The sequence below is a fragment of the Pelodiscus sinensis genome, chromosome 3 (assembly GCF_049634645.1).
Source record: "Pelodiscus sinensis isolate JC-2024 chromosome 3, ASM4963464v1, whole genome shotgun sequence".
Lineage (NCBI taxonomy): Eukaryota > Metazoa > Chordata > Testudines > Trionychidae > Pelodiscus > Pelodiscus sinensis.
Window position 1 is genome coordinate 181,448,333 of NC_134713.1, and position 19,867 is coordinate 181,468,199.

The 19,867-nt window shown below is 44.9% G+C and overlaps 1 protein-coding gene across 2 annotated transcripts; it reads left to right on the forward strand.

Annotated features, from left to right (window-relative positions):
* Positions 1-2,149: 2,149 nt before the first annotated feature.
* PROKR1 (prokineticin receptor 1) lies at positions 2,150-13,059 on the forward strand. 2 transcript variants are annotated; one of them, XM_006116386.4, is made up of 3 exons: positions 2,150-2,325; positions 3,888-4,554; positions 10,945-13,059. In XM_006116386.4, the coding sequence occupies exons 2-3, from the start codon at positions 4,073-4,075 to the stop codon at positions 11,639-11,641; spliced, it is 1,179 nt and encodes a 392-aa protein (XP_006116448.1). In that variant the 5' UTR covers positions 2,150-2,325; positions 3,888-4,072; the 3' UTR covers positions 11,642-13,059. The 2 variants fall into 2 exon arrangements, with proteins under 2 accessions (XP_006116448.1, XP_006116449.1); XM_006116387.4 differs by having other exon boundaries at positions 3,888-4,512.
* The last annotated feature ends 6,808 nt before the right edge of the window (positions 13,060-19,867 follow it).

Sequence of the window (19,867 nt, forward strand, 5' to 3'; positions counted from 1 at the left end):
GTTATTCCAACGTAATGTCAAATTACTGTCAAGATAGAGGATTTCTTACTCCGACTCCTGTAACCCTCATTTTATGAAGAGCAAGGGAAGTCGGAGGAGGAGTGCTCTGTTTCAAAATAACTGCTGTATAGATAGCACCAAAACTCAAAATAAGCTATTTCGAAATAAGCTATGCCATTGACGTAGCTCAATTTCCGTAGCTTATTTCGAGTTAAGCCCTGCTGTGTAGACACACCCTTAGATACCTAGCTTCAGTCCAGCTGACTCAGAGCCTTCTTTCGGAGCCAGCAAACAAACAGGAATTTCTGTCCAACGGTGGGGTGAAGGGGAGCCTTAGGGGAAGGTTGGAAGGATGGACACCTACCAGAGACTGTTGTTGTAGCTGAGCTCATCTCTGGTAAGCTTTCACCTGCCATGTAGGTTCTTTTTTTGTTTGTTTGTTTTGTTTTTAATACATTTTCTTCTTAATGCTTTTTCCTGAAGAATAAATGTGCTTCTTTATAAAGTACTATGTGGTAACTTACAGCTCCTGTCCAGTGCACTGTTGATAGCACTGTTGATAGGGAGAGCAAAGTTTAGGTGCTGGCCTGTTCAAATAGCTGCTGTGAATTACAGTTTAGGCAAGGAATGACAGCCTGGAAAAAGCCTAGTTAGGAGGGGAGAGAGGAAGGTCTCTGCCAAGGAGAAGTGATAGCAGAGGAGCTGGGAGCCTAGAGTGGGTGTCCTTGCTGGACCATAGAAGGGGAATACAGGCACCGAATGCCCTGAACTGTCACGTCGTAAGAGATTTTGATCTGTCTTGTAGTGTCCTTTTCCAGCTGGAACACAACTTGCTTTTAGGAGCTAGTGCCCTCCATGGGAGAGTTTACCTGGAACCTTCTCACTGTGTCCAGGGAAGATAGATTCCAGCAGCGTCAGTTGCTGTGGTTTTAGCATCTAAAGTCTCTTCAAACAGGATCAACATTTCTCCAAGTCTGTCCATTACTTCCCTAAATGTTCCCCAACCCAAAGCTCCTGGCTCCTACTCCTGAGCTTTCTGATCATAGAAAGGAGATGGGGATGGAGTTGTATTTAGTTTTGTTTGTGGGAGCAGTTCCTCCCAGCAGTAGCTTCACCTGTGGCAGGCGCTACCGCTCTTCCTCTACATTTCTTGCTCTTTCTTGTATGGGGTCAGAAGGTTGAGCAGCAAGCTTTTCCCCAGGTGCAGCAGGTGGGGCTAATCATCCAGCCACTGGCCTCTGACCTCAGCTGAATGGTACCCCTTATGCTTTCGCACATCTGCATTTCTAGACTTTCCACACAAATGCAAAACATATCCCGCCAACGAACTCTTTTGTGATGGCCACATATTCAAACTCAGGGCACGGGGTTCCCTTTTCAATATATTGCCCTCCCTCAGTGTGGGCTCAGTGAATAGCCGCTCACTCGCTCTTCTTTTGCCTCATGTTGGTGATGGAGGACTTGGGAAACTTGGCAGAATCACAGCATAGAAGCAGCCAGCAGTTGCATGAAAGCTGCTTTAAACCTTTCAGCTATTGAGCAGCTTCTATTCCTGCTTCAGGGCTACTTCACTGCAGGCAGGGGGGAAAGCTGCTGAAGGAGTAATTCTGCAATAGCCCACGAAAGCTTATGCTCCAATACATCTGTTAATCTATAAGGTGCCACAGGACTCCTTGTCATTTTTGCAGATCCAGACTAACACGGCTACCCCTCTGATACTCTGCAATAGCTGTGTTCCAGCAGTACCCAGCATTCATCTCATACCACATCTCATGTATAGGAATTAGGTTGGGAAGCTCTTCGTTTAGATGAGTCTTTCCAGGGACCCTTCCCAATGTGGGGCTTAGCTCCAGTCCTTCGTCCATGCCTGGGGTAAGTAACCACAGACCAATACAAATAAAGATCAAACAGCGACCAGGGCAGCAGCGGACCTTCCTCTTACAATCCTGGTGACAAGGACAATGTGTGTGTGTGTGTGTGTGTGTGTGTGTGTTCAGTAGGGGAGCCTTCAAGTAAAACAGGGGCTGTCGTGTGGTAACTTGTACTGCCTCTTTAAAATTACATATGCACGGCCAGCATCAAGGTGCCTCCCACTGAGCCAAAGCTTTAGATGCAGGCACACAGACAAAGGAGTTCTGCTCCTTGTTGAGCTCCAGGGCTGACACACTATTCCAGCTCTGGCAGTAAAGTAACATTTTCTAACTCCCTCTGCTGTGTTCCTCCTGACCCTGCCTGAGATCCAGTGACTGATCCGGTGACTGCAACAGGGAGTGACCTGCGGGGTAACCTCCATTGCAGCGGACAGGAAGATGAACCTTGTCACAGGTAACCAGTTGTTGCTGGGCTGTCTCGGTTTAGGAGTTCCTCTGTGAGTTGCAGGAAAATGGTTTGAAAAGTCTGTCACCGCTGTCTCTGTAAAGCCTGTTGTTCAGGCACACCTGGGGTGTTTCTTGCTCAAGGGAGAAAGGGGCTGAATTTGCGGAGTCGCCAGGTGTTGCGGTGCAATACTGTGTGATGTGGTTGGCTGTTTGAAATTAGAGTCTAGTTTCTTTGCCATGCTAGCTGCCGCGTGTCGTTTTGCCACTCTCGTAACCCAAGTGCAATTGGAAATGAAAGTTTTGCAGGAAAGTTCCTCTCACAGACCCATCAGCATCAGTGCCCCGCAGCCTGTGGCCAGTTTTGTGGAAAATACAGCTCAGGAGGACAGCTCTGCCCTGCAGATTGTCCTCTGCAATCAACGTAGGACCTGCGTGATGATATTGGACATGAAGGGGACCCGGGTTTTAATACAATGAAGCAGCAGCTCCTGCCAATTTTATCCCAGTACTGCATGTAGCTTTAAGATTCTTACTGTGACGAACTGACGGGCTGGATCATTGCCAGCAGTGGGCGAGGAGGATGCTATGAGAGATCTCTGTTAGCATTGTGGTGTGTAAAGCACACATGGGTAGGGGAGTGGAGGGGGTTGTTTGTATCTGATACACTTCAAAGTGCATAGAATTATTAGAAATTCCATCCGTATCCTTTATAGAAATGACCAAAAACAAACAAAAAAAAGGATGGGTTCCCCTCCCTTTCAACAATTCTGAGCAGTAGTTCTCCAAGTCAGAAAGATGTTCTTTTCATATGAAAAAGGTTCCTCTTTGTCTAAGGGGGGGGATCCTCTCTCCTAGAGATATATTTGTCCATGTACAAGACCCTTCTGATCAACTCCACCAAGCAATATCATCAGCTGGTGGAAATTAGGGTGGCACTACTGTCTTCAGCAGAGTTACACCAATTTATATCAGATGAGGATTTGGTAGTCAAATGCTGGTCAGAAGAAATTTGCTAGCTATTCCACCTCTCGTGCGTTATGGAAGCTCCTATTCAATTAGTTAATGTATTTAGAAGCTAGCAATGCAATGTTGCGCTTTAGAGACCCCTTGGCAGAGTACAAAACCTCTGTATATATATAAAAAAGCACATCAGGTGTTACGCAGCAAACTGAGGTGCCTTGTCCTCCTAACTTCTCAGAGTCACTCAGCTGTATGACAGCACTGTAAGCAGAAAGGCCAGCAGAGGTTAAACATGGATTTCACAATGCTGCCACATGTCATTTTAGTCTGTGCAAACACAACTGCCTCGTACATAATTCAGCAGCAGCGTTTTATTATCAAAATCCAACATGTGGTCACAGTTCATAGGATTTGACAATAATCACAAAGAACTCTTTCCATACCAGGGCACTTCCTCCTCCATGTAGATCTGTATGTACAGCTGCAGAGCACTGGAGGGGAGGGGAGCAGTGATAACGAAGAGAAGACACTCTCCTTACAGCTCAGCAATTTTTTTTATTTTGCCGTTTGTTTCTCTATATGTGTCTTTCTTTTTTGTTTCCATAAAAGGTGGCAAATGTAGCTGTTGCTCTTCAGTCTCCCAGCAATGATAATGAGGAGGAGAAGGTGACTTGTTCCTTGAAGAAAGCATCAGGCAAACTCTCCTGCCACCTGCTCTGCCACTGCCCAGGTGATATTAACAAGTTCCCAGAGCCCTGCACAGCTGGTTGTGTGGAAAGAGCAGAGACAACACCATGAAGCAGGAAGAGCGCAATACCACCCATACCAACTTCGCTGCCATCTATAACCTCCACAGTGGGGACTTCACCTCTTTCCGAAATTTCTCCTTCCCATTCAATTTCAGCTACAGCGATTACGACCTGCCCCTAGACAATGAGGATGACGTGACCAAGACCCGCACCTTCTTCGCGGCCAAGATTGTGATTGGGGTGGCGCTCATTGGCATCATGCTGGTCTGTGGTATCGGCAACTTTATCTTCATTGCTGCCCTGGCCCGCTACAAGAAGCTGCGCAACCTCACCAATCTGCTGATTGCCAACCTGGCCGTCTCGGACTTCATTGTGGCCATTGTCTGCTGCCCCTTTGAGATGGACTACTACGTGGTGCGACAGCTCTCCTGGGAGCATGGCCATGTGCTCTGTGCCTCCGTCAATTACCTCCGCACCGTCTCCCTGTACGTATCTACCAATGCTCTCCTGGCTATAGCCGTAGACAGGTAAGTAGAGGGATGATTAGTTTGATTTATATGGGGGAGAGGAAACCGGGGATCCCTGTCCCTCTCAAAGGCCAATGTTTTCAAGTGCTGGTGCCACCTAAATAAGTGGCTAAATGTTTGGAGGTGCTGAGCACTGCTGGGACTTGATGTCAAGTCGCTTTTTTTAAGTACTCTGCACTTTCTGGAAATCAGGCCACTTTAATAGCGAGATCCTGGGAGATGAGCACAGAACAGGAATTATTTGATGAAATGTTGAGGGGGAGGAGTAGGGATTTGTCAAAAAATGCAGATTCACTGAAACTGGAAATTGCTGTGGAAACGTATCAGTTTGGAGAAAGACTTCCTCAGGTCCAGGATGGAATTTTGGAGAACAGAACCATCCCATAATAAACAAAAGCCTTTGTTAGGGCACGCATGTGAGAGAGCCAAGTTCAAGCCCCTGTACTACCTCTTTAAATCAGGGACTTAAACCTGGATCCTCCATATTCAAGATGAGACCCCCTAGCCACTGGACTACACAGTCACTTTATCTCAATCTCTCCTCTTGAAGCTGTTCCTCAGTGTGTAGATAACTACATGTTCATTGGGCCAGAAACAGACTTAATCTGTATCCCACTGGTTGGGATACTAAACTAGTGATTGCTATTGGCTATTTTGGGGTCTTGGTTTCCCCTGTACAGAATTTCAAAACATCTAGTTTTCATTTGGAGGTGGAAAAATATGCACAGCAAAACTTCACATTTTTTTATGAACTGGAATTCTTGTTCTCCAGTCAGCTCATTTGAGAACCATTACCTACCATTCGATCAAGCACTCAGCAGCACCGAGTTCTTAGCTGAATGTTTAAATATTGAATTAAATACTTAGCCTCAGGCATCCAAAAATCTTCTCTCTGGGTCTAAATCTTCAATAACCCACTATCATCTCCTATTAATTTATTTCCTCCATTGGCACTGTCATATGCCCAATATTTCCCCAAAGCACTGTGATATTATGGTTCTACAGGGCCCATATGGACATCAAATTAGAGACATTTGTATTTTTCATGCAGTTATGAAAATGACGACTAATTTAAGACCTAGTTCCATTAAAGGAGCCCTTACTAACTGGATTTTGGGATGAGGGGTGACTCACAATGTCCAAATGCCACACAATTTGCTTCACTTTGCATCCCTGAGACCTTTGTATGGAGTTTCTCTCCTTGTAGAACCATTTAAAATATATTCAAGTGGCTACTGCTCTTTTCTGCCATGTTTTATTTGTTCCATATGCCACTGACTCAGCTAATTAGACCCCAGTTGACATTAAATTCCGTCACAATTGAACTATGGATGGAAAGTCAGAAGAGTGTGTTTACTGGGAGAAAGATCACACAACACACAGCATTGCTAAAGCTTGTGCTATATGACTGCCTTTGAAGATGTAAGACGGATCATTGTATTAGTATTGTATTACTGTTCTTTCCCCCTTAATGTTTGCAATTTATCCTATTTCCTTCCCAGGCCATTTTAAGTTATAATCTCAGTTACACAGTTTGGGGGCCAGATTCACCTCTCACACTAATTTAAAACTGATTTAACTCCATGGAGGGCAGTATAAATACTGTTGATACAGACTCCTCTGAAACATTTCCACTAGCTACAGTGGGAATTGAATCAAGCCTTTACACTTGTTTAAGAAGGAGTAGAACCAGGCGCTATGAACCAGCTCTCCAGCAGTGCAAATCAGGATAGCTCCAGTGTAGTCTATGTGCATCAGTTCAGGTACCGATTTTATGATTTTGTTTGGAACGTATTACTCTTTTCTATTGGATTTAATTGCTCTTAGATCATAACAAATAGCGTGGGTGGACCTCTAGCTACCTCCTCTGTCCCTCACTTCACACAAAGTTGTTCCTAAACAGATGGAGAAGGTACTTGTCATGAAGTCCCTACGTCTGCCAAAAGCACAGAGAAGATTTTCCAGCAGTGCTCCCAATCCATCTATACTAAAATGATTCTGGAAAGAATTCAAAAAAGAAAGGCAATATCACAAAGCCAAGCCACAGAGTTTACATGAAACCATAGTTGGTTTTAAGTCTTCAGTATTCTCTATTTTTGTAATAGGATTACTATAAAAAAATGCTGAAAGCTCCTTTTATCTAATAGCAATCAATTGAAATCCCTGCGGTTATTTCTGTCATTGGGCAGATGTCTGTGTATAATTCACTCACATCTCCCCTGGTCAAAATGGTTAAGTGAAAGCAAATAAGTTGCTAATATGCAGGTACAGTGAGTACACATTGGAGAACACATTGTGTCTAGCTGGGAGCTTGGATAATCATGCAATAGACAAGCTTAAGATTGCAAGCTTAAATAATCTATTTAAAAAGATATCCCAGGAAAACATTCCTGCAGTTAAGACAACTTCCAGTACAAACATCCACATCCTTAGTACGCACAGGCTCTGGAACAAAGTTCTGAGCACGATGAGTTTGGTCACAGAGATCCTCTTGGGACTGTCACCTGATGTGCTGAAAATACCACTGAGCCGGTCTGCCTGCTCTTTAGGGCAGCTCACGAGCCCGTCCTGCTGAGCTAGAGCCTTTGGTCTTCTCCCCTCGTGATGGCACAGAATTGGGGTCTCAGCCAATGGCAAAGCAACACAGACACTGAGCTCCACTTAGCTCTGGGAAGGCTCAGTCAAAGGGATTTGACACAGCACCCAGGTGCACAGCCCCAGTGAGACCCAAACCCCAGATAAGTCCGTCCTACTATGCATAAAGTTTATACAGAGTTAGCTCATAAGTTGCTTGGCCTCTTTATCTATGAAAGAGAGATATGCACAGCTATTGTTCCCCCTACATAACAATTACTTACACTGAATTTATTAATAAATAAAAGTCATTTTTATTAATTATAGGAGATAGGATGTAAGCATTTGCAAGCAATAAGACAGATCAAAGTGAGTTACTAAACAAACAAAACACACCAGCTAAGCCTATTGCACTGATAAGTTGTTTCAAATCAAATCACTCTAGCACTTATTGCAAGTAAAGATTTTCTAGGCCAGAGATGTCCTTTCTGACTGGGATCCAGCAATTCTCTTCCACCCCTGTTGTTATGGTCCTTTTATTTACAGGTGTTTTCATGTATCCCATTGGGGTTCAAAGGCAGTAAAGCCAGCTGAAGACAATTATTGTTTACTTCCCTTTCATCAGACAGAATTTGCTTAGGGAGGGAAGCCTTTGTCCAATTCCCCACATCCCTGCTGAAAAATACAAAAATCAAGATGGATTCCAGCATCAGGTGACACGAACACAAATCTTTGTAGTATGTCTGCAAGGAGACAAGTTCCTCCCTACTCAGGAGTCTCTTATTAATGGGCTATTAGCTCTGGCTATGTCTACACTACAAAGAAAAGTCAGAAAAAGATTGCATATCTTTTCCCACTTTTCTTCCAAAAGAGGCTTTTTGGACATTTGGCCCATCTACACTGGGCCAAATGCTGGGGGGAAAACCCTTATTTCAGAACATCCCTTCCCCATAGAACAAGGTTTACAGGGATGCCGAAAAAAACGCATCTGCTTTTCTGAATTTTTTTTTGTGTGGAAAAGCAGATGCATTCCTTGGATGCGGCAGGGTTTTTCTGGGTATCCTGAAAGAGCTCTGAAGTGTAGACATGCCGTCTGGTTCTGAATTCTTTATTGTTGTACTTGATGAGCTGAAAATAAGTTTCTCTCAACATGAATACTTTGATAATAAATCTACAGTCAATTATCTGAATTTCAGCTACAGAAATGGTATGTGCACACAAATAGGATAACACATTCAGGGAATTACAAGCTTTCCAATGGTAGGTTAACATGCAATATTTAGCATAAAGCATGTTTGAGTTAGGCATATTTGTCTTTAGAAGTATAATTTCATAAAGAATATGAAATACACCATCACACTGGGAATTTGATAATACAGTATATGTTGACGTCTTCATTTTTTTGGCCCACATTCTGAGCCCAGCCCAGCATCCCTGGAACACCCTAGATGGAAATAATCCCAATACAATATGATATGATGGGCAGTTTCATGTGAATCCACTGGTGCAATGCTGCCCTAAAGATAGCTTAGCTGGAAACAGGTAGATCCCCCGCAAAAGTAGAAAGATCCTCAGATAATGTAGAGCTGTCATAACTGCTCCTATATCTGGGTGCAGTGGATTTGGCTGGGGAATGGCATGGGTCCCATCATAGCAGCCTTGATCACCTAGGCTACGTCTACATTGGCCCCTTTTCCGAAAGGGGCATGCTAATTTTACAGGTCGTAATAGGGAAATCCGCGGGGGATTTAAATATCCCCCGCGGCATTTAAATAAAAATGTCCGCCGCTTTTTTCCGGCTTTTAGAAAAGCCGGAAAAGAGCATCTACACTGGCCCCGATCCTCCGGAAAAAAGCCCTTCAAAGTAGGAATAAGAGATCCTCCGGAAAAGGGCTTTTTTCCGGAGGATCGGGGCCAGTGTAGACGCTCTTTTCCGGCTTTTCTAAAAGCCGGAAAAAAGCGGCGGACATTTTTATTTAAATGCCGCTGGGGATATTTAAATCCCCCGCGGATTTCCCTATTACGACCTGTAAAATTAGCATGCCCCTTTCGGAAAAGGGGCCAATGTAGACATAGCCCTAGTGTAATTTAGAGCAATCTGATGTGAGCTCTAACATGCTTAAGAAGAGGACCTAGCATAAAGAAGCCCCAGGATCAGGGGGACAGGAAGGTGGCTTACGTCACCTTCATATTTATGTCTCCTTAGTTCTGCCAAGCATGTATGAGCTAGTGCGGAGAAGCTGGGCAGGTGTATGCTTTTCTTTTACTGGCATTCATTTAAAATGGTGAACTTTTCAGTTGGTGGAAAGAGAAGAAGCACTCAGTTAATCATAAAAATATATACTGTCAACAGTTCTATTGCATTGCCATAGAACCGAACACTTTTGTCATTCCATGATATATGGCCTGTACCAAGAAAAACTTTAAGGTGAGCATTTGACCTTAGCTGGAGCATCCAAATAGTTTGATGGACCATTAATTTATGAATGAGTGTTCCAATAATATTTAATACACAGGCATAAAAACACTTCTACTGAATGCTAAATTGTAGTTTTAAGCAATTGTTACATTTAGATGTGGAATACAAATTACAGATAGTTTGGGAGGGGAGACACATTTTTGTGAGTATATTTAATGAAAATATTCTTTTACATGGAAAAGAAGGTGCAAATATTTGTGCGAAATCATGACCTCAGTTAAGCAGAACTCCCCATCAAGATCTGAGTGAAAACAAACATTACAGTATGGCCCCTTGTGCCTTTTTAATTTAATTGAGTCAATAAAAATTGATGCATCTTGCATATAAATACTGGGATTTCTTCTTAGCTTTTGTTAATTACACAAATGTAAATGGCGGAAGAAAATTGATTGTAGTCCTGTAATGATTAATGAATGCAGTCAGCTGCCATCGTGGTAAGTAGCATGGCAGCTAAAAGGGCACAGAAAATTTAAGCTCCATAGTCTCTTGCTACACACTAAACAAAAAATCCACACTAGAATAAACTGTAAGGGTGTGTCTAGACTGGTTTCACAAGGCATACCTGCGCCGATCGACAAAGGCTTCCTTGTCGACAGCGGCGCGTCCAGACTGCCCTGATCTGCCGACAAACAGCTGATCGGCAGAGCGGAGCAGCCATTTAAATTTAAATGAAGCCACGATTATTTAAATCGCGGCTTCATTTCCCTCTGCCGATCTGTCTAATCTACATGCCTCCGTCGACGGAGGCATGTAGTCTAGACACACCCCAAGAGTTTAAGTATGAAGCTCTTTATCAATTACATGAAAACATCCTAAAATGTAAACACATCAGTATTACATCTCAAAAACATCATTAGGTCTGATTTCAATTCAAACCTTTAACACCCTATAAAATAATGGAAACACAATTTTTTAAGTGGTTTTACATAGAGATTCAATGGTAGTAACTGTACTTTTCCTAATTCTACACAGTCAAGAACTTCTCAGCCAAGGAATGTATTGGTTTCCTTTGACCCTGAAAGATTTATTATTGTGTGCTTGCAGTTCTCACACTTATGTATAGACTTATAAACTTATCACTTATGTATAGACTTATAACTTATGTATAGACTTATAGAGCTTATGTATAGACTTATCAGCCCAATTTCAGGCTTTGTTTTTAACTTGTCTTCATCTCTTCTCCCTCAAGAAAACAAATGTCTGTCAAGTTCTCCGTTTTTAAAATCATGGCAATTTTGGTCCTCCCTCCAGCAAATCATTCTGTTTGGATTCAGAAATGTGCTTTAGTTAATAAGCTCTCTTGGCTTTGTTCTGAGTAATTTATTTATCTTTTGTAGGTACCTGGCCATTGTCCACCCACTCAAGCCACGTATGAATTATCAAACAGCTACTTTCCTAATTGCCTTGGTCTGGATAATCTCCATACTCATTGCAATACCATCTGCATATTTCGCTACTGAAACTGTAATATTCATAGTAAAAAGTCAGGAGAAAATTTTCTGTGGCCAGATTTGGCCAGTTGACCAGCAAATGTATTATAAATCCTACTTTCTCTTCATCTTTGGCATTGAATTTGTTGGACCCGTAATCACAATGACCCTGTGTTATGCCAGGATCTCCAGAGAGCTTTGGTTTAAAACCGTCCCAGGCTTCCAGACAGAACAGATCAGAAAGAGGCTCCGATGCAGAAGAAAAACAGTCATGGTCCTTATGTGTATTCTAACAGCCTATGTCCTCTGCTGGGCCCCATTCTATGGATTCACAATCGTCCGTGACTTTTTCCCCACAGTCTTTGTGAAAGAGAAGCACTACCTTACAGCCTTTTACATCGTTGAGTGCATTGCCATGAGCAACAGCATGATCAACACCATGTGCTTTGTAACTGTAAAAAATAACACCATGAAGTATTTGAAGAAGATCATGTTGCTCAGGTGGAGATCTACATATAGGAGCAGCAAATCTAGTGTTGATTTAGACATGAAAACCAGTGCAATGCCTGTCACAGAAGAGGTAGACTGCATAAAATTAAAGTAATGTCTTGTTGTTCTATTGGCATGATGTATTTTTCCAAGGTGTGTGGAGGAGGGGAGGGAAGTTGCCCGATAAACTTCTCTTTTTCCCTGATATCTGCTAGTGGAGTGAACACTGGACTATGAGTCAGTAGATCATGTATCCCTTCCTGACTCTTCCAGTGACCTGCTGGCCTGACGCTCTTTGCCTCAGTTTCCCCATCTGTAAAATTGGAACAGTGACACATATTTTGTAAATCCCTTTAAGGTTTAGAAATGGCAAGCTCTATCCAAGAGCAAGTTGCATTAACTGGGTCTGAAATTCTCTCTCTCCTCCCAATGATGCTGCAAATACCCTCCCATTTCCCCTTAACTCTGTGTGACCTTTGACCTCTTCAAGCCCATATCCCTTGTTTTCAAAGCACTCATCCTTCCCCACCCACATCCTCTCCATCTAGCTAAGGTGGAAAGCAAGACGTTGCTGTTTTATTGTACCCCTTACCCTCTCGAAATTTCCCATATCCTTCAGGAGCCCAAGCTCCTAGCAACCCACTGGCATGTCAGCCCCACACAACTTCCTGCTCCACAGCATAAAAGCCCTCTGCCACCAGGACAGGGTTGAGGTTTTTTTTATTTGGGGGGGTTGGTCATTTCTTGCTCTAGCAAGGACCCTGAGTCCTTTATTGCAGCATCCTGCGCAGAACACTGTGATCTCATCCCCTTTTGTACATTTATGCAGAATGTTACATTGCTCTTGTGTACTTGAAAATGGAAGGGCTCCATTTTGGCACTGGAATGGAGGAGTTCCTCCTCACCTGCTTTATGCTTCTGTCATGCTCACCGATGCTATCAACATCTTCCCCCAAACGCAGGCTCATTCATTTCAATGGGACTATTTTCTGACTAAGGAGTTAATTGGTGGTTAAAATTCATCCTTGTGCTCATTGCTAAGCCACCCTCTTACGTTCTACATAAACATTTAAAAGAGGGTTAGAGTGGACTATATATAGTTTATAGGGCTTGTACTGCCTCTTGTCATAAGGGTCAATTTCATCCATGTGCATAAGGAAGATAGAACCTGGCCCTCTATGAATTTATTACCGATTTGCTGTTTGACAGTTACTTGTCTTTATAAATGTAGCACAATCATGCACCGTGCAACACGTCCAGATGAACTTGTGTGATCTTAGTTCCGTCTTTATTAATCAGCTTTGTACAGCAGAAGGATAAGTGCATCATATAATTAGTAACCGTGATTATACAGATAATGTCAGTGAAATACATTCATTTAGGCTCCAGTCTTTACATGCCATGAATTTTCATGAATTGAAATCAAGGCTTTTCACATGAGCTGTGGCACACTTGTCATTTTTATGTGTATGACACTGCCTCCCTTTGAAGTAAATCGCTTTTGTAAATAATTGGTCTGTGTGTGAATTTTATGTGAGCAAAAATGTTCCTTATTTATTAAGTCAATAAATATAAGAATCTGAGTACCATTCAAAAGTATTTTTATGAAAATTGTTTTTCTGACTCCATTTTTTTACATCAAAGATTGGACTAAAATGTCATTAATCCCATTCTGGTAGCAACGATCAGTGGTGCTTTGAGGGGGTGGAGTAGGCCAAGAGGCCCCTGCTGGAGGTAAGAGTCCTGCCATGTCCATCCTGGGAAAGGAGCAGTAGAGCTAAATTCTCCATGCTGCCTAGAGAGACTTCGTGGGAATCAGCCAGTCTGGGGGAGGCTTCAAGGAATCAGTCAGAAGGTTGCAGACTAATATAAAAGGACCTGCAGTGCAGAACAGAGTCAGACCCTTTCTGGAGCCAGAGGAGGGGACACAGTTCTCCTAGCTGGCCAAAGGGAACTGCAGCACCATGAACAGTTCAGTTCTGGGAAAGAATAGGGGAGCAAGAAAGAGCTACTGACTGAATGCCACACCATTACAGGTGTGGTGTCTAATGGAAATAATAAAGAACAACAGAATTTAAGGCCAGAAAGTTAAGACTATCTAATATTACTTCCTGTTCTGCAGGCCACCAACACTCCCAAGCACTAACATATTGTAGCCCAAAACCACTATTAGACCAAAGCATTTCAGCCCACAGGAGAATAGATCATTGTGGGCCATGCAGACTAGGAAGGGTCAACATTTCTGAGGCAACTGCAATGGCAAGGAATTGATAAAGTGAGTCATACCTATATAATCTCAGGAAGTGAACCACATGCCATGCTGTAGAGGAAGGCCAAGGTATTCAAATTCTGTTATAATTATCTGCACTGTGACAAAGCTCCTCAAATTTGGTGGATCCTGCACTTTTAGGCAGATTTGGTTGCCTCAGAGGCTCACTGCAGCCTTCAGTTTTAGGCACCACAGCTAGGGCTTTAGCTTGCTATTTGCTGAGCTTTCACTATTGGCCAGTGTATGGTATAGAGGAGAATAAACTGCACATTCTTTTCTCTGAGCGGGAATGGGGAGTGGGTGTTGGGGGGAACCTGGGCCCACCTCCACCCCAGGGTTTTGAGATAGCAGCTGCCTATGAGAGTCTCCAACACCTGCTATGAGACAGCTACAAGTTCCCCGGCCTACTTCCCCTACACCTTCTCCAGCACCTTCCTTCTCTCAGGATCATCTTCCTAATCTTCCCTTGGCTCTTGTTTTCGCCTACTCCTGGCTGCGCTTTCCTCTGTCCTCTTAGCTACTTGCACATGCCACCAACTGCAGGGAAGCTTCTTTTATAGCCAGTCTCAAATGGTTTCTCTAAATGACCCCAGGTGTCCTAATCAACCCAGGCCTAACTGACTGCAAGCCTATTCAATTAGCCCCAGTAGCTCTACTGCCCCAATTGACTGCTGGTTCTAAACCAGCCCCTTCCAGCTACCTTGGGAACAGAGTCCTCAGCTGGAGGCTAACTTACTTCCTGAACTCCAATAGGCCTACTTTTTTGTATCCCTCTGACATGACCCTGTCACGGCACTTATTAAAGCCTGAGTGCTTACAGCCATATTGATATGCTTTTAGTACAGTGGTTCTCAAAGTGCGGTCCATGGACCACTAGTGGTCTGTGGACACTTCCTAGGTGGTCCATTGTGGGAACTCAGCCCCCTACTCTTCCCCCATGCACCAGGGATCCTGCACTGCTGCTGGAGCCTCACAGCTGGTGTACAGCCATGCAGTACTGGTGGGCAGGTGGGGAGGTGAAGAAAGCAAACTCACCCCCCCCCCCACCATGTGGGCTGCAGTGCTACACATGGGAGGAGTGTTGTCCTGCCCCCCACCATGCAAAAGTCCCACCCACCTCTAGGTGTCTGTCACACTTGGGACCCACCTAGCTCACGGTTGCCATGGTAAGAGTGGCATGTCACTCAGTTGCTCCCACAGGGCAGGCTGCAGGTTGGGCTATGCAAGACCCTGCTGGGCAAGACGGGCTCTTGTGGTGCATGAGCAGCCAGCACAATCCCCCTTCTCTGCCAGCAGGTTAGGGAGGAGGTGGTGCTGGGGCTGAGGAACACAGGTGTCATGGACTGGACCCCCACAGGACCTCACCCCCCAGTAGGGCTGGACAACCCAGGCTTGCCCATCCATCCATCGCTGCCTTGCTGCACCACACCCAGACTCCCTGTCCCCTGTGCCCATTTCCCTGAAACCCTCCCAAACCACCCTGACCCCAGCCCTATTCCCAGGGGGCACCCTGACCCCCCCATCACCCTGAACCCCCTCAGTCACTCTGCCCCCCCTCAGCTTTATCCCCAGTCATCCCCTGCACACATCTCTCTGTCCCTGGCCAGACAACCTACCCCCATCCTGCTCCTGCATCCACTGTTGCTCCTTGCACCCTCCCTCCTAGCCACACAGTGCACCCTCCCTTGCTCCTGCTCACTCCTCTGGCCAGAAACCCTACTCTCACCCTGCTTCTGCACTCCACCTCTCATCCAGATCTTGCAACCTCTCCCCTTTCTGCACCTGTCCTCCCTCCCAGATCCTGAACCCCATCCCTATCACTGGCAGCCCTGTCCCACGCACCTGTCATAAAGAAAATGTTAAAACCTTTTGTGTTGGACATAAATTAATATTTTACTTTATTTAAAATGAAGTTTGATAAACTAACATGAGAAAGTTAAAATGCTTAATCTGTTCAATAATTTAAATTAAACCATTCTCCCTAGCTGCAGCACTAGCAAAATGGTTTGGGTGTAACTATGTAATTAACCCTGTGTTTACATTAGCAACTGGTGGTCTGCAGAAATGTTTACATTGAGCCAGGTGGTCCATGGGCCAAAAAGTCTGAGAACCACTGTTTTAATATAAACATGTATTAAACCCGCTTTTGAAAATACAGTTTATGACTTAGAAATGTGTTAAATCCACAGACCTGCATAGAAGTCTGAAGTGACAGGTATCATTTATTAACTAACGAACCTCATAACATGGTAATTATGTTTATAGAGTCAGACTATAAGGTGAGAAGGAATTTACCTGATCACCTGGTCCAGTGATTCTCAGGCCTCAGTGGGTTCAGGAGCCAAATTACTGATCAACATTACCCAAAAGAGCTACTGGCCAAAGGGAATTGCAGAACCATGGACAGCTCAGTGCTGGGAGGCGACACAGGACCAAGAACGCGCTACTGACTAATTGCTATGCTTCAACATAGAACAGTGTTTCTCAAAGTGGTCCACGGACCCACTCTGAGATAGCTGCTACCCGGCAGCTCCGGTTTGTTTACTTACTGGCTCCGCAGGCATGGAGCCTCACGGCTCCCATTGGCTGCAGTTCACAGCCAAGGGGAGCTGTGGGAAACGGTGTGGCCCGGGCTGCTGCTTCTTGCAGTTCCCCTTGGCTGCAACTGGGTAACCGCAACCAATGGGAGCTGTGAGGCATCACAACTGCTGAGCCGGTAAGTAAACAAACTGGAGCAACCCAGTAGCAGCTTTCTGCAGACCACTTTGAGAAACACTAAGGGTACGTCTACACTACAAAGTTAATTCGAACTAACGGACGTTAGTTCGAATTAACTTTGATAGGCGCTACACTAGCGCTCCGCTAGTTCAAACTTAATTCGAACTAGCGGAGCGCTTAGTTCGAACTAGGAAAACCTCATTCCACGAGGACTAAGCCTAGTTCGAACTTACTATTTCGAATTAAGGGGTGTTAGCCCCTTAATTCGAACTAGTGGGAGGCTAACCCTCCCCAGCTTTCCCTGGTGGCCACTCTAGCCAACACCAGGGAAACTCTATTGCCCCCCTCCCGGCCCCGGCCCCCTTAAAGGGGCACGGGCTGGCTACGGTGCCTGTGCCAGGTGCAAGCCTGCCAGCACCCAGCTAGCAGACCCTGCACCTGGCACGGCTCGAGCCAGCCACCCGATGCCCCCCAGCCCTCCCCCTCTTCCTGGGACCAGGCTGGCGGCTCCCGGGAGCTTGCCCGGGACCGCAAGAGGTGGGCACCCACCTGGTCTAGTGCGGACATCGTGGACCTCGTCCACGATCTCTGCACTAGGCACAGGAAAGTGGCCATCTAGGGCAGGAGAGCTGCCAGCCTGGCCACCCAGGAGCAGGTGTGCATGAAAATCAAGGTGGTCCACTGAGACCCCCGACCCTGAGCCCTGAGCTTACAATGGCCGTACTAGGTCAGACCAAAGGTCCATCTAGCCCAGTAGCCTGTCTGCCGACAGTGGCCAACCCTAGGGACCCTGGAGCGGATGGACCAAAGACAGCGACCAAGCCATTTGTCTCGTGCCATCCCTCTCCAGCCTTCCACAAACCTTGGGCAGGGACACCACTCCTACCCCCTGGCTAATACCACTCCATGGACCCAACCTCCATCACTTTATCTCACTTCTCTTTAAACTCTGTTCTAGCTCTAGCCTTCACAGCCTCCTGCATCAAGGAGTTCCACAGGATGACTCTGCTTTGTGAAGAACAACTTTCTGTTACTAGTTTGAAGCCTGCTACCCATTCCTTTCCTTTGGTGTCCTCTAGTCCTTCTATTATGGGAACCAATGGAGAACTTTTCTTTATGCACCCTCTCCACCCCACTCATGCTTTTATAGACCTCTATTCTATCCCCCCTCAGTCTCCTCTTTTCTAAGCTGAGAAGTCCCGGTCTCTTTAGCCTCTCTTCATACGGGACCTGTTCCAAACCTCTGATCATTTTAGTTGCCCTCCCCTCGCCCACCGTCTCTCTTCCCCTCTCCCACCTCCTTTTCCCAGTCTCCCCGAGTTTTGTTCAATAAAGAGAGATTCTATTTTTGACCACACGTTTTCTTTATTTTGTACATCAGGAAGGGGGGCTAGGAAAGGGTAAGTGGAAGGAGGTGAGGGAGGAATGGGGTACGAGCCCCCGATGGGGAGGACTGGGCTGGCTCTGCGGGCTTCTGGGGGTGAAAGCTCTCCTGCAGCCTCCCAATTTCCCCCTCTCCCCAGATGGCAGCCTGCGGCAAGTGCAGCCGGTCTGATGGCCGAGTGCTGAGATGTGCCCAGTGTGGGCACTCAGGGCACTCCAAGCCAGGACTGCTTTGCAAGCGGGGCACCCCTGAGAACTGTCTGTCTGGGGTGGGGGTTGGGTCCCTTTAAGCACAGCCCTCAGCTAGCCTGAGGCAGCAGCTCCATGCTCTAAGTCCTCATCTGATGCCCTGCCGGCACTGCTTCCGGCCATCCTTAACCCCGGTTCAGGGTCCACTTAATGTGGACATGCTAGTTCGAATTAGCAAAATGCTAATTCGAACTAGTTTTTTAGTCTGGATGCGTTAGTTCGAATTAGCTTAGTTAGTTCGAATTAGCGCTGTAGTGTAGACATACCCTAACATAGAAGATCCATGAATTAAAGGTGATGCCCTGTTTCAGTCACTATAGTGCTTTATAGGCATATTTTAAAACAATATAACACTGCAAGTATTTAGGGTTTAGTATGTAATAGTCTCACTGCAAAATGACTGGCAAAGTATAATTATTTCATCAGCTACAATTGGTTAACATAGTAAAAGCTTGCTGACTGGTTAATAATTAAATCTCACAGAGTTTTAATATCATATGCTGCAAAGAGCCACAGGAGACGCATTAAAGAGCCCCTTGCAGCTCACAAGCCTCAGCCTGAATATCACTGATCTAGTCCAATCTGCTGTACATCATAGACTACCACTACCACCCTGCCACCACCACCTCTAGACCCAACAATGACAGGTCCCTCTGGGAGGTAGTTCATCCTCTCTGAGCGAGCTCCAGGAACCTTCTACCAAGACAACTAATGACACTCCCCTGGGATATCTGCACTGGAAACATTCCAGAAAATCCAAGCTGTGTCCATACTTACCCCTGGCAAGAGGAGGGAGCATTCCAGCCCAGTGTCATGCAGGGTGGGGGCACCAGTTTGGAGTGGCCCCTCTACTTGCCCTCCTTTAATCAATTAACTGGTTAAACAATATATTTAACTGGTTAGCCAATTAAATGGCATTTTACATCCCTAGTAGGCGCCCAACTTCTCTTGAAAGCTGATGGTATTTAGATACCTTATTCTGAGAGGCCCCTTTGAAGATCTCAACCTGGAAACTTTGCATAAGCTTAGAAAAGTTATGTTGATTTACACAGATGCAAAATCTGGAAAGTTCAACTGGCCATAAACCTGCATCTCTTATTCAATCCAACTCTTTAAAAAGCTAATGCTGTTGTGCTATGGTTGTAATTCATACTGAATGAAAATCTGCAGTAACTCCCTTCATTATAGTGAGGTATTCTTGATTTACAATGGTGGAAATGTGAACAGAATCTGGCACAATCATATATTTCTCTGTCTCAATTTTTGGTGTTATTTCTAGCTGTACTTCTTTGTTTACAAAACCCTCTACAGGCCAGAAGAGAACTAAATTACTCAGAGATTATTTGAAAGGTTTGCTCTGATTGCTTTTTCCGTGAGAAGCCAGGCTGTGAATTTCTATAATGTAATATTGGATCTCATGTCTTCATGTTACATGCACTAAGGAAACCTGTATTTGGTAAACATTAAAAACAAACAATATATGCCAAACATGTAATTATTTTGATATGACAGAAAATGTCTACAGTGTCATATCTGTCATACATTTTCATATTACAGTACACTACACTGAAAAAAAAACTGTCTGCAATAACATTACCATGTATTTGTAGTCAGTCACGCTCATGGATAAGCTGAAAGTAATGATATAAGATAACTGTAGTATCCAGTTATTCTCTCTCCCATTGGCACAATTGTAGGGAAGAAAATGGCACAGAAAACCAT